Genomic DNA, 14,439 nt, shown 5'->3' with positions numbered 1-14,439 from the left:
GACAATTTCTATTGACGGCGATTTTTAGTAAAAATACCTACATACTATACATACGTACATTCGTGTATGATATTTGTATTTCACTTTACTCACTCTCACCTGTCACTCTGTCAGTTTTCGTCGCGGTTAGAAAATAATCAATTTTCTTTAGTGCAAATAAAAAACAATTAATGTGTCAAAACATTATCGTATCCACCGTGCAGTACAAGGGTATATAAACACATGTGAAACATTCTAAGGTACATTCCTCCAGTGCTCCAATCCTTAAACATACGAGTACGCAGCGAATTCAGGTTTGCTATATTTATTTATTTTACATAAGCGATATCCATACATGTACATTTATATCTTATTATGTAGGTAATTCAATAGTGAATCTTACCTATTCATAGTCTTACAGTCTAGAGCAGTGGTGGGCAAAGTACGGGCCGCGGGCCATGACCGGCTCGCGAAAGGACTTAATTCGGCCCGCCACCGAGATAAGAGAACTCTTCAAAGAAATTAATATCTTAACTGTAGCTTCCCAATACATTTATGATAGTATAATTTATGTTGTTAAGAATTTAGACTGTTTCACTAAGAATTCTGATATCCATAATTATAACACTAGAAACAAAAATAAGCTTGCCATAAAGAAGTTTCGTGTCCGTAAAGTACAGAAGTCATTTGTTGGGCAATGCATTCATTTTTATAATAAGTTACCTGACACTGCTTTGAGATTACCCCTCCCAGCTCTTAAGAACTACTTAAAAAAGTCATTGATGTTAAAGGCTTATTACAGAGTCGAGGACTATTTGACAGACAAACATGCATGGCCCGAACCAGAAACTACAAAAAACGAATAGCAATTAAAATAATTGTATTATGTATAGAGGACACAGTTCAGATAAGAAAGCACATCAAATATTTTATATTTTATGTTGTGTAGGTAAATTACATATTTAATGATATTGAGATTCATATTATCTTTTTCTTCTGTGACAATTTGATATGTTTTCTCTGAAGAAGAACGACGTATTATTAAGCAATAATATAATTTATTGAAATTAATTTCCATAGAGTACCTAGTCTGTTCATATTCTTTGATGAATACTTTTGCATGTTAAATTGTATGTTGTTATTTAATGCATGTTAGTTATAAGATGTAATGTTTTGAAAAGAAGTTGCCCGCCGAGTTTCTTGCCGGTCCCACAGTGGATACCCCCAACACCCAACTGAGGGGGGACTGAAATCTTCTCGAGGCTGAGGCGTAGGGTTAGAGCCGGCGTAGCTTTATTTGACGTTCATATGCGCATTGTAATATGCCTACTTGAAAAATAAATATTTCATTTTCATTTTCATTTTCACCGCATGCCAATGCATTTTTGGTGTAAATATGGCCCGCCTCAAAAATTCCTTAAAATTTTGACTCCTCATGAAAAAAGTTTGCCCACCACTGGTCTTCAAGAGTCATCATCTGCAATTTGTTTTTTTTTTTTAAACATTACTATCACTACTGGGGAAGAGATCAAGTACCTAAAGTGAGCATCAATAGTAGCGAATCAAACCGCACCAAAATTATCTGACATTCCTTATTACCAAATTACTTTTCTGCATATTTAGACAAATCTGTACCTACAATTTTTGTTTAGATCACAGAGACATTGACATTGAGTCACTACTTTCAGTACTGACTGAATCAATTTTCCTGTGGTGTAGGCCCACCTTTACTTACTTACATAATTTTGGTTAAATAGACATAAGTAGGTACCCTGTTTGATAAAACGGTACCTTATAGACTTTCAGGACTTGCCTTTCATGGATTTGCCTAGCTCTGACTCCCCTACGCAGTCTCAGCATGCTGAAGGATTCTGGGCTAGGTTGCCGGCTACAAAGAGAGGGTGAAGTCATTTCTCATCTTCTGTACATGGATGATCTCAAACTGTTAGCACCGAACACTCAATACCTGATGGTGCTAAGTGTAAACCACAGAAGTTTTCAGTACCGCCATCAGAATGGAGTTCGGTGTCGATAAGTGTGCGGTCATGCATGTACAGCGGGGGGAGGTTGTAAATTCAGAAAATTTACAACTTTCTGAGACAATGTTCAGATCTATCTCTGAATCAGAAACCTATAAGTACCTTGGAATGTCACAGTCGTTGGGTATTGAGGATGATGGGATAAGATGATGATGTACTCGTAATGTTTCTCTTCAGCCGGCCTACCATGCTTAATTCCAATTTTATCACTTATCCACGTGGATAAGACATCTGTCACTCTCACACTGACATACTTGCTAAAGCGTGACAGCCGTCTTATCCACGTGGATAAGTGATAAAATTAGAAGCATGATACGCCGGCAGGACTTGACTTATGCTTTGCTTAAATAGGTGACAATGATCCGCAAAGCTGTCTTCGTAATCGCGACCATGGCGCTCTTGGGTGTCAATTCACAAGTAAGTGAAATAATATATATTATTATTTTCTTTTCATATACCTAACTGAAAATATTTGAGAATCTGCTCTTTTATAATCTGAGGAATAAGTATTATCTATTCTGGACTGGACATTAGTGACAACAAATTTAATAAGACAAACATTTTTTTGAAAATAGAATGAAAACATCGTGAGGAAACCGGATCAAGTTACCCTTTAGGTTGGAAGTTCAGATAGAAGTCGCTTTCGTAAAACTAGTCCGCTAAATCTCGGGATTAGGTAGTTGTCACAGCGGATCCCAGGCTCCCATGAGTCGTGGCAAATGCCGGGATAACGCAAGGAGAAGAATATTACTACTATTGAATTTTGAATTCCAGTAAAAACATTAACTTAATTCTTCTCTTTTCTGTAATTCAAGATATATCAAATTAAGTTAATTAATACATATTTAAAGTACCAGCGAATACACACTACTCGTATTTATAGTATATTAAAACACTGAACTAATACGTACATTTCTCAATAGCGTGGTGACATGTCTCATAAAATGATGCGCGATATGTTAAGGTAAGCAAAATGTAATTTAAGTTCGTGTGTAGCTTGTTTTGTTCAATGTTCCCATTGCTTGTTTGTAAATCCTAGATAAATCTAAGTATTCGAAACAGTTCATTCTATTTGTTCACAGATCTCAAATGGACGATCAAATGCGAGTTGACATGCCATACAGTCGTTCTCCCAAGTAAGTTTAGTAAAGTAGGCTTCAATTATTATATTTTTCATTACACTCGCTCGTAAACGGTGTTTTTACATGCCTGCACAGTGCACACTGATACGTAATGAGCTATTTTACTGACTTAGAGCGGTAAAATGAATACCTGGGTGGGGCCTTCCACGACCTGTCAAGAATGACAAGATAGTGTACTGTTCGAAATGTCAAGGAAGATTTTTCAATACATATAGTTTAAAATTTGGTTATTACTTCGCGAGTGTGATGAAAAACATTGTGTATATAATGGGTGGCTCGACTCGACTCGGCGGCATCGGGCTTCAAACAGCCTCTCTTTCGTAATCCTTCACTTACCACCCTTAATACAGAATGTACTATTTAAAACCATTAGCTCCATCGGCGAATGACAAACCGTTTTCAATTATAAAAAAATATTGGAACAAAAATACGGTACCCCCCATTGACATACATTGATAAAATATTTGGCCCATATAATTGGGCCATTTTTTTTTTCAAAGTTGTCAACCCCACTTTTTTTGTACCTAACATGGATATTTTTTACGCGATTCATACTCAGGAATCGCGAGGTCTTTCGATCCTGATAGGAGAAAAAAATAACCCAAGATTTCCATACATTTTTCAAACCTTCCATACCGTTACCGACATACAAAATGTATGAAAAAGTGGCAACGGAATGGGAAAAAACCTTGGAACATTTTTTTTCTCCCATTAGCAGGATTGAAAGAGCTCGCGATTCTGAGTGGAAACCACGTAATAATTACCAAATCCAAAAAAAGTGCAGTGGACAAATTTGAAGAAAATGGCCCAATTACTTAAAATTATTTCCCGTTTCATTATTTATACTCGTAATACCTAATATGTATAACACGACTAACAGACGTACTTTCTCATTAATCTCGTTATTCAATAATTTGATTTTTAACCCCCGACGCAAAAACGAGGGTGTTATAAGTTTGACGTGTCTGTCTGTCTGTTTGTCTGTTTGTCTGCGCGTGTGTCTGTCTGTGGCATCGTAGCTCCCGAACGGAAGAACCGATTTAGATTTAGTTTTTTTTTATTTGAAAGCTGAGTTAGTCGGGAGTGTTCTTAGCCATGTTTCATGAAAATCGGTCCTTTATGTCGCGGTCGGGGTTTTTTTCAAAATTTTACTTTTGTGGTTAAGTGATTACAGTGTAGGTAGTTGATATTTTCTGGTGACTCTGACATTATTGATAAACCATACTAATATTATAAATGGGAAAATGTGTGTGTCTGTTTATTAAATTTGTCCGTCTTTCACGGCAAAACGGAGCGACGAATTGACGTAATTTTTAAGTGGAGATAGTTGAAGAGATGGAGAGTGACATAGGCTACTTTATGTCCCTTTATAACCCCCACTTCCCTAAAATTGGGGGGTGGAAGTTTGTATGGAGTATTCCTCAATTTTCAAATTTAACGCGAGCGAAGCCGCGGGCAAAAGCTAGTGTTTAATACATTCTGTTTTGTATTTTTTTTTCAGGATGATGGACGACCAACGTTCCAGTATCTCATCTTCTGACGCCCGTGCTATGGCCGATCAGGTTATGAGGTACACAATACATCTTTTCTTTAATTTTTTTATAAGTCATAAGAATTTGATATTGCGAAATGCCATTTATTTTGACATTTGCACCTATCGCGTGTGTATGGTGTTTACAGAAAAAAGTTACGAATTAAAAAAACTAAGTATGCTATTCAATAAATACATGGTATAACTATAACTAGCTAGCTACCTAATTACATAACTTTAAATGATTTCAATGAACCAAAGAAAGTGAGAACGACTTTGTTTTGTTTTTATAATCTGTTTACTCTGTTATCACTAGTTTTTATAAATATAAATAAAGTATTGATTTATAAATACATGGTATAGAGTGTGTTCGAAAAGAAAAGAGTAACAGAATATATAGGACTCATTAATTTCACAGATTTTGTTTTTCTTAAATAAAGTACAGTTCAAAGGAAAACTACTCACAGTGATTTTATTCAGGGCCGCAGCGGATGACCTACAGCGTTCCGGAGTCGTCTCTGCTGCGACCCGCTCAATGGTCGACCAGGTTTTGAAGTATGCTTATTTTAATAATAACGGCATTTCTATTTTTACCCCCTTATTCATAAACGTTCTCTACAGTTATCAAGCCGATAAAGTTCGTTTGTCCCTTTCTATCACACCAATACATCGGAAAGGGACAAACGAACTTTATCGGCTTGATAACTTTAGATAATGTTTATGAATAAGGGGGTTAGTCTTTTCTTCTTTGGCACATACTTGACATACTATAACTAGCTAGCTACCTAATTACATAACTTTAAATGATTTCAATGAACCAAAGAAAGTGAGAACGACTTTGTTGATGGAGCATTCGCGACTTTTTTTTCGGTGTTCAAAGAAATCGATCATTTTTGTGTGTAGAATTCAGCACATTGCCTTATAAAGCGATATTTTTACACCGGCCAATTTGCAAACAATTCGCGTATGTGGTCATTTTCACAATTTGAGACACCCCAATTGGCGTAAGTTGTTGACAAAAATTAAATCACTGTTAGTTTTGTGACGATAACTAAGCATGAAATTTTAATAAAAATATTGTTTTTATGTTAATTACATAAACTTTAAGCGATAATCTACATTCAGAATGTGAAAAAAGTAAATTTTTAGGCAGATTTTATGCTTAATTGTTGCCACAAAACTGACATCGAGTTAATTTTTGTTAACAACTTTCGCTAATTGGGGCCCAAATTCTGAAAATACCCTTGTATGGGACAATGGTAGACCTTTTCGTGGCATTCTCCTGATGACCCGTATCATAATTATGAGCCTTATAATCCCGTATTGAGCCTTATTATTTTTCGTTTCACAGATCCGCCGTGGAAGACCACCTTCAGCATTCTGGCATGCCTTCACAAATATCTAGCTCTGTCGCCGATCAGGTTCTAAGGTCAATTGCTTTTATTTTTCAACTTCTCAACATTTTTCAACTTGGTCTGCAGAACAGTGAGTATACATTTTTGTATTTTTTACAGGTCTGCGTCGATGGAAGACCAAATGCAGCGCACTGGCATGTCATCTTCTGCAGCTCGCTCTGTAGCTGACCAGTCTCTAAGGTCAACTTAGTTTTATAATTATAGTTATAAAAAAATGGATTACGATGAAATAAGATATTATTGTTCTCATATTATCGAATAGGAAATATTTATACTCATATTCTTTATTTGTATTAATCATACATTATCACGGTTTCATACATTCATAGTAGGTATTAAATAAACAATAATAAGTAAGTATAAGAATAAAAGAACCGGCCAAGAGCGTGTCGGGCCACGCTCAGTATAGGGTTCCGTAGTTTTCCGTATTTTTCTCAAAAACTACTGAACCTATCAAGTTTAAAACAATTTTCCTAGAAAGTCTTTATAAAGTTCTACTTTTGTGATTTTTTTCATATTTTTTAAACATATGGTTCAAAAATTAGAGGGGGGGACGCACTTTTTTTTCCTTTAAGAGCGATTATTTCCGAAAATATTAATATTATCAAAAAACGATCTCAGTAAACCCTTATTCATTATTAAATACCTATCCAACGATATATCACATGTTGGGGTTGGAATGAAAAAAAATATCAGCCCCCACTTTACATGTAGGGGGGGGGGTACCCTAATAAAACATTACTTTCCATTTTTTATTTTTGCACTTTGTTGGCGTGATTGATATACATATTGGTACTAGGGAATGCAATCTCGTTCTCGCGAGATCTCTTTTGTACGAGATCTCGGTCATTTTTAGCGAGATTGATCTCGGCCGAAAAATTGACGAGATCTCGCGAGATCAACGAGATTGAACTCAAGCATAAAAAGCTCGCGAAATGACTAGACATGTTTCTTTCCCAAGCTGTAAATGATTTATATTAACTATATCATTTAACTGAACTCGCCAACTCGTTAACTCAGTAGAGATCTAGAGATTCAACTCGCTTATTTCGCTCAATAATTTACCTATCTCAGTTCGGAATGACGAATGACAGATTCAGACAGTTTCGAAATAATTCGAAGGGTGTCAGCCAGGCCTATTTGCGTGATTCGCCATTATGGTATTACACTTACGGCTGTGTGTATATAACTATCTATTTTACAAATTTTCGTGCACAGCGTTTTGTTGGATGTCGAGAGAGCAGAAGCCTACAACAACCTCACTACGTAACGGCTGTCGTTTGTTAGGCAACCAATAACAATTTCAATTTTACACTCAAAAAATCAAATTATTGTATTATATATTTTTTTCTTTCTTTTTTAAATATTCACACTACTATGCCTCTATACTGTAATATGTTATTATTATATTTTTAACGACCGGTCTGGCCTAGCCCAGCGGGTAGTGATCCTGACTGCTACGCCGCGGTCTCGGATTTCAATGCCGGTAAGGGCATTTAGGGCATTTATTTGTGTGATGAACACATATATTTGTTCCTGAGTCATAAATGTTCTCTATGTATCTAAGTACTTGTATATTATGTATGCCGTTGTCTGAGTACCCACAACACAAGCTTTCTTGAGCTTACCGTGGGACTAAGTCAATCTGTAAAAAAATAATATTTATTAAATGATATTTATGTATATATTTCCGTTTTTCTTTCTATTTTAGTTTCTTATTTAACTGTCGGGTTTAAGAAGCGTATTGCATTGGTAGTCTAATATAATTAAGTAATTTAGTAATAGTCAACTAGTCATAATTCATTGAGTAGAGTTAATGTTTTTATGTGGGTATATTTAACGATGGTAGGGATAACCTTGATTTTTATAATGTTAAATTTTTATCCTTTCATCAATAAAGGCATCCATTGCGGATTTTTTAAGTAGTCTCTATTGTGTATTTGTTCGCGGTTGGCATGGCAACGATTTCAAATTTGGTACGCTTCTACTCATTCGTGAAAAAATTTATTTTATTTTCTTACATAATAATCTATACTTCAAAGTTTTAAAAATACATTGTGAGTTGTGAGGTACATAATTTATGTTAAACAATGTAAAATACATCAAAAAAATATGGAAAAATAGTCAAGATATATATTTGTTTCATAATAGCAATCATTCTTATTATTGTTATCCTTATTCATTGCTATATTGTGATTATTTACAAGAATAAACCCACAAACCGGCCAATCTCGCGAGATCTCGAAATTGGCGAGATCTCGCGAGACTGGTTTCATGAATTCCCGAGATCTCGCCTGGGCCCCAATCTCGTCGAGATTGCATTCCCTAATTGGTACCAAATTTCAGCTTTCTAGTGCTAACGGTTACTGAGATTATCCGCGGACGGACGGACGGACGGACGGACGGACGGATGGACGGACGGACGGACGGACGGACGGACGGACGGACGGACGGACGGACGGACGGACAGACAGACATAGCGAAACTATAAGGGTTCCTAGTTGACTACGGAACCCTAAAAATGTACAAATTATGGACTCAAAACTTTAAATAAAATCCACTCTAGCATCATAAAAAAAGTAATTCAAAATTTGATAAATGTTTGTATCCTCCTTGTGGATAAAATACATCTTTCTCGGCAGTTTTTGAAGAATAAAAGACCGCTTTTACGAATTGTGGTTATAATTTACTTGATTGTTTTACAGGTCCTCTGTGGAAGACAACCTGCAGCGTTCGGGCATGCCTTACTCTTCAGCCCGTTCTATTGCTGATCAGGTTTTGAGGTTATATTTCATTTGTTAACATTGCACGGCATTTCTTGCGTAAGGTACAGCGGGGCAAATCTGGACAGGGGCGCAATTGTAACTAATCCATTTTTTCCATTATTAATTATTACACTATGATGTTCAATTATACATACATGTATTCACTGAACACGCCTATCATACTCGTATATAACCGGTGGACACTATATTTAATAATGCAAACATTGTAAAACATGGAAAAAATGGATGGAGATTTGCTCCGCTGATTTGATTTAATCGTTTCTTTATAACTTCTTCAAGCATTCTTGTATCAAGATTAAGTAAGGGCCTCAATAATTTATAATTTATTAAGATCGGTAAAACATTCATAGGATGGCTAGCATGGATGACCAGCAACAGCTCATTGGCGTGTCTTCTTCTTCATCCCGTTCTATAGCTGACCAGGTCTTGAGGTAATACCTATTTTACTGAGTTTTAAATTTAAGTAATCATTTTAAGTTATTCACCTGTTAGGGCTTTCTGTTTATCTACATTCTCTCCTTTACCAAAGAACAGGCTTTCCAAAGATATACCAAATAACTCGTAATTTTCTATCCCAATCATCAGCATTAAAGACATGGCTACATTTGCAGGCAGGCAGACATGGCTTATTTTGATTTGCCTTTGCCAATTGCTGTTAAAAAAAATAGGTATTGAGATACACTTAATTGTCACAGGGCCTCGATGGGAGACCAGCTACAGCGGACCGGAATGTCTTCTGCTGCTGCTCGTACCGTCACTGATCAGGTTTTAAGGTAAATCATACTTTATTTTACAGAGCTCTGAAGTTGTCCCTTTCCAACAAACACTAGGTAATGAAAAAATGATAAAGAGGGAAAAGGCCTGTTAGAAAATTGGCAACGTGCATGAAGGAGTCGCGCCGATTGTCGTACTTAGACGTAGTCATAAGGATAAACCAACATTAATGCTAGCGTCGGACGTTAGAACTAATTTAATTCCATGAGATTCAACATAAAAATAGGCAGTGCCAGTCCTGCACATAGAGAGTTATAGACATTAGGTATATCTATTGTTGATTTGGATTAGTAAGGCTCTGTGTCTGTGAGAGTTAAATGGGTGAAACTCTTTACCTTAATGCTGTTTTCAAATATCAATGTACAGACGAGTCGGTAGGTAGGCCCTGCCATGACATTTGGGCACCTGGGCAACCATACGTCTGAATGAAAAGTCCCATCGCTGTGTCTCGCTCCAATGTATGGCCGCCGCTCACCGCTGTCGCGCTTAGACCAATGTCGTGGCTGGGCCGTAAGTACTTATCCGCTCACATGATTTGGATTTTCATAAAAGGCACCCTAAACTGCTTCGACATAAAATTAGTGAAACATTTAAATACCCCGCTAGGTAGCCACAGCTACTGCAAGCAATTCAGGTGCCGTAGCCGAATGGCATTTCTGCGACGCGAAACGAAAACGAAACGCTGCGAAAGGTAGTCTGGCTCTGTCACGCCAATACGCACGAGCGATAGAGATAGATATCTACGAGCGTTTCGTTTCGTGAGCGTTTCGCAAGCGTTTGTGCCTTTCGGCTACGTACCCTGAGGTGTGCAAGCTCGTAGCTCTAGCTACTGGAAGCATGTGTGGTTATTGTACGATTCCTTTTGTCCATCATTGATCTATTCAAGGTCACCTTTTTACAGGACCGCACTGAGCAATAAGAAATGGGCACAGGGATCGAGAGGTGGTGCAGATTTGACCTATGCTGGTGTCATCGTAGACAAAACCGTGTCGGATCAGCTTTTGAAGTAACTTTGTTAAATAATTCATTAAATAACTTTTTATGTCTAAAATGTGCGGGGTCTGCCCAGATTTGAAAATTGACTGAATGTTTTACATATTGAATTTAATCTAATCAGGTAAGTGTAGTAATTGTATTAAAGAGTAATAATTATAGATTTCGTTCTAATTTCATTTTACAACTTTACGTTTCGCTTTCGAATAAACTTGTTCAGTAGATCAGCTCATTTCTAAAACGTTTCGTAAATCTCATTAAAAATATTAACCATCACAAATATTATTGTTTTATAGGTCTATGATGATGGATAACCAACAATTAGGTGGTTCATGGTCGTCTGATAAAATGCTAAGGTATGTTTCTTTGTAATGGCTCAAAGAAATTGAATTTTTAAACTGGTGTTTTTTTTTTTGGGAATCTTAGTAAATTCGCAATGTAGGGAAATTATTCTACTTGTTTACTTATAATTTTATCTCTCCTCTATTGGTCAATAAGTAATTTAAACTTTTTAGACCAAATGTTTTTAATACTTGACTCCATTTGCGTATTATGTCGAAATTATGTGATTATAATAATTAATTACAATTTAACGTAGGAATTTTAACTTCGGAAGCCGATGCAGATTTATGTGACGCTCATTAGCGCATTGTAATATTAGCCTACTTGAAATAAATTATCATTATCCTTTCTCCATTGATGATAAATTTTAAATACTAGCTATCCAATTTACAGAAACTACATGGATGACCAAGACCGTGCTGAAATCTCTGGATGGTCCTCAATCTCTGGAATGTCCCCGATTTCTCGTTCAATGGCCGATCAGATATCGAGGTTAACTTTAAATATTTTTAATAATTAAGTTACTAGGTACTTGTGGGCTAAAACGTCAACCAACTGGGTCCCACTAAATCGAACCCGGAGTCGCGGGAAACCTGGACCCTCGGCTTTGGTGAGGTGACCCTGACCTTGACGCCTTGGACAAGGACTAGTGGGAAACAGGTCAAGACCGGAATACGTGAAAAAAGGAAGAGGGAGACCTTTGCCCAGCAGTGGAGCATTCTAGGCTCATATAAATAAATATGAATTATGAGATGTAACAAATTAATAGTGTAATCTTTATCATGAAATAAATAAATCTAAATCTATTATGGGCATTTTCAGAATTTGAGCCCCCGCAATTAGCGTTAGTTGTTAACAAAAATTAACTCGCTGTCAGTTTTGTGACGACAATTAAGCATAAAATCTGTCTAAAAATTTACTTTTTTCACATTCTGAATGTAGATTATCGCTTAAAGTTTATGCAATTAATACAAAAACAATATGTTTATTAAACTTTCATGCTTAATTATCGTCACAAAACTGACCGAGAGTAAATTTTTGTTAACAACTTACGCTGATTGGGGGGTCCCAAATTCTGAAAATGCCCCTATACATCATTCGTCACTATGACACATGAATTTAATAAATATAACCTGTAATGGTATGACAAAACCAAACAAGGTTAGACGAATGGTGGCATCGTGTTATTCGACATATATATTCTTAAATCGCTTTGACTCGCTCTAATCTGTGGCCGCCGCCTTAGGCAGCGTCCCCACTCAGGCGTCGCGTGTCTCGCGGCGCGCAACGGACGTCTCCGCCACGCCGCCTGAATGTAATTTAAAAAACGTCTCCTCAGTACATTTTGTATAGGAACGAGACACGTTACACCTAAGTGGGGACGCTGCCAGACCAATATCGTAGCTGGGCCATAACAGTCATACTGGACCTTTCCAAAGGAAATCATCACTAGGGCTCATTCAGGTGGTGCATCAATCGTATGCGAGTTTACTTGCATTTAATCAAATGTTAAATTCAAATATAAAAATTATGTTATGTAACATGTGACGTATAAAAGTGCCCCTTTGGCCTATATGCTGTTTTTTTTTTAAATTAAATTTTGAATTGTAGTTGAGAACCTTGAACAGGCAGTTTGGGTGCTGTCTGCGTTGTACGAGCACACAGTACTCGTACAAGTCATGCCTTTAAGGGCCGGTTGCACCGTCTGTCACCGTTAAAGCATTAAATTTTATTATATGGGAAGTTCCATAGACCGACACATAGATCGTCGCGCAGCAGACGATGATGTGTCTGTCTAATGTGGTAGATGCAACTGCGAGCACACAGTACTTGTATAGTTCATGCCTTTAAATGATCACTTGTTTTTTTGTTACAGGTCGAACTGGCAAAAACAAAACCAATACGACTAGATGTTACATACTTTTGATATTTGGCGGTTAGTATAATTAATATTTTAGAGTTAGAGATTGAAGCAAGATACAGATGTAGTGCGAAAAGATTTTACTTCGTATTTTTACGGAAAGGTGCGTATAATTCAAATCAGATCGAAGCGATCGAGCGTCAAAGTAGATCAGACAGCGTCAGTAGGTACGTCTTGTACTGAAACTGGTTGAAAGAGCATGACACTTATGTATAGATATTTCCGTAAAAATACGATGGAAAGCTTTTTTCACTACATCTGTAATCATTTTAAGACGGCCCTTAAATAAGTTTTAGCACGAGCCATTATTGTGTAATAATCTTAAGAATATAATTCTTTTAATTTATATAAATCGATAAAACTAAAATACTGCAAAGATAAAATTAAAGACATTTGCCACGGCTCATGGGAGCCTGGGGTCCACTATGACAACTAATCCCAAGATTTGGCGTAGGCACTAGTTTTACGAAAGCGACTGCCATCTGAGCTTTCAACTCGAAGGGTAACTAAGCCTTATTGGGTTGGGATTAGTCCGGTTTCCTCACAATGTTTTCCTTCACCGAAAAATGACTGGCAAATATCAAATGACATTTCGCACATCCCCTTTCTTCCCGTGGGTGTCGTAGAAGGCGACTGTGGGATATAGGGTAAATTGTGGCGTAGGCGAGAGGCTGGCAACCTGTCACTGCAATGTCACAGTTTCGTTTTCTTTCAACCCCTTATTTGCCAAGAGTGGCACTGAAACTTGAGTAGTTTCATGTGCTCTGCCTAACCCTTCATGTGACACAGGCGTGATTGTATGTATGTATGTATGTATTTCGCACATAAGTTTCGAAAAACTCATTGGTGCGAGCCGGGGTTCGACCCCGCGACCTCCCGATTGGAAGTCGCACGCTCTTACCGCTAGGCCACCAGCGCTTCGACCGCAAAGATAAAATTATGTTGTTATAAATACTACTATTCTATTATACTAAGTCCGTCTACCAAAATTATTAAGACATACTGAAAAAAAAGCTTGTATTGTATTAATATGTGGTTTTGTTTTACTTATAATATAACTTTGTATTTCAATCTACAGATCACGATGCGTCGCAACCACAAATGGATTGAGCGAATCACTATTAGTTATTGACATAAATTATACTTTTCTAAATTCGAATAAAGATTTTTTTTCTGTACCATGCACCTATGCCTCTACTTAACCTCGTAAGGCCCAATGTACATTACAATGTACATATTGTTGCAATCGAATTTGAATCTTTCATGAACCAAATCAAGTAGAATATCCATTGATTTTTGAAACAAATGAAATTCGTACCAATTTACAATAGAACAAGGTTCAAGTTCAAGATGGGAAAACTAACTGTGGTGGGCCTTACGAGGATAAGGAAATGTCCCTTAGGTAAATCGAACATTATTTATTTATTTATGTTATGGAGAACCAACAGCTATTAAACTAACAGTGTACAACAAGATATGAGTCAGAAAGCAAATTACAGGATCTCACAGATAGATAG

At 36.8% G+C, this 14,439-nt stretch overlaps 1 protein-coding gene across 1 annotated transcript; it reads left to right on the top strand.

The window, feature by feature from the left end:
* The first annotated feature begins 244 nt into the window (after positions 1-244).
* On the top strand, positions 245-14,081 carry LOC125230512. Its single transcript, XM_048135686.1, has 16 exons — positions 245-293; positions 2,370-2,435; positions 2,942-2,982; positions 3,101-3,154; positions 4,662-4,730; positions 5,172-5,246; positions 6,043-6,120; positions 6,206-6,286; positions 8,812-8,889; positions 9,243-9,323; positions 9,588-9,665; positions 10,568-10,672; positions 10,956-11,015; positions 11,395-11,493; positions 12,878-12,937; positions 14,001-14,081. The coding sequence occupies exons 2-15, from the start codon at positions 2,376-2,378 to the stop codon at positions 12,909-12,911; spliced, it is 993 nt and encodes a 330-aa protein (XP_047991643.1). The 5' UTR covers positions 245-293; positions 2,370-2,375; the 3' UTR covers positions 12,912-12,937; positions 14,001-14,081.
* Positions 14,082-14,439: the final 358 nt, after the last annotated feature.

Source organism: Leguminivora glycinivorella, chromosome 10, assembly GCF_023078275.1.
Source record: "Leguminivora glycinivorella isolate SPB_JAAS2020 chromosome 10, LegGlyc_1.1, whole genome shotgun sequence".
Classification (NCBI taxonomy): Eukaryota; Metazoa; Arthropoda; class Insecta; order Lepidoptera; family Tortricidae; genus Leguminivora; species Leguminivora glycinivorella.
This window is presented reverse-complemented; position numbering and strand designations above follow the sequence as displayed.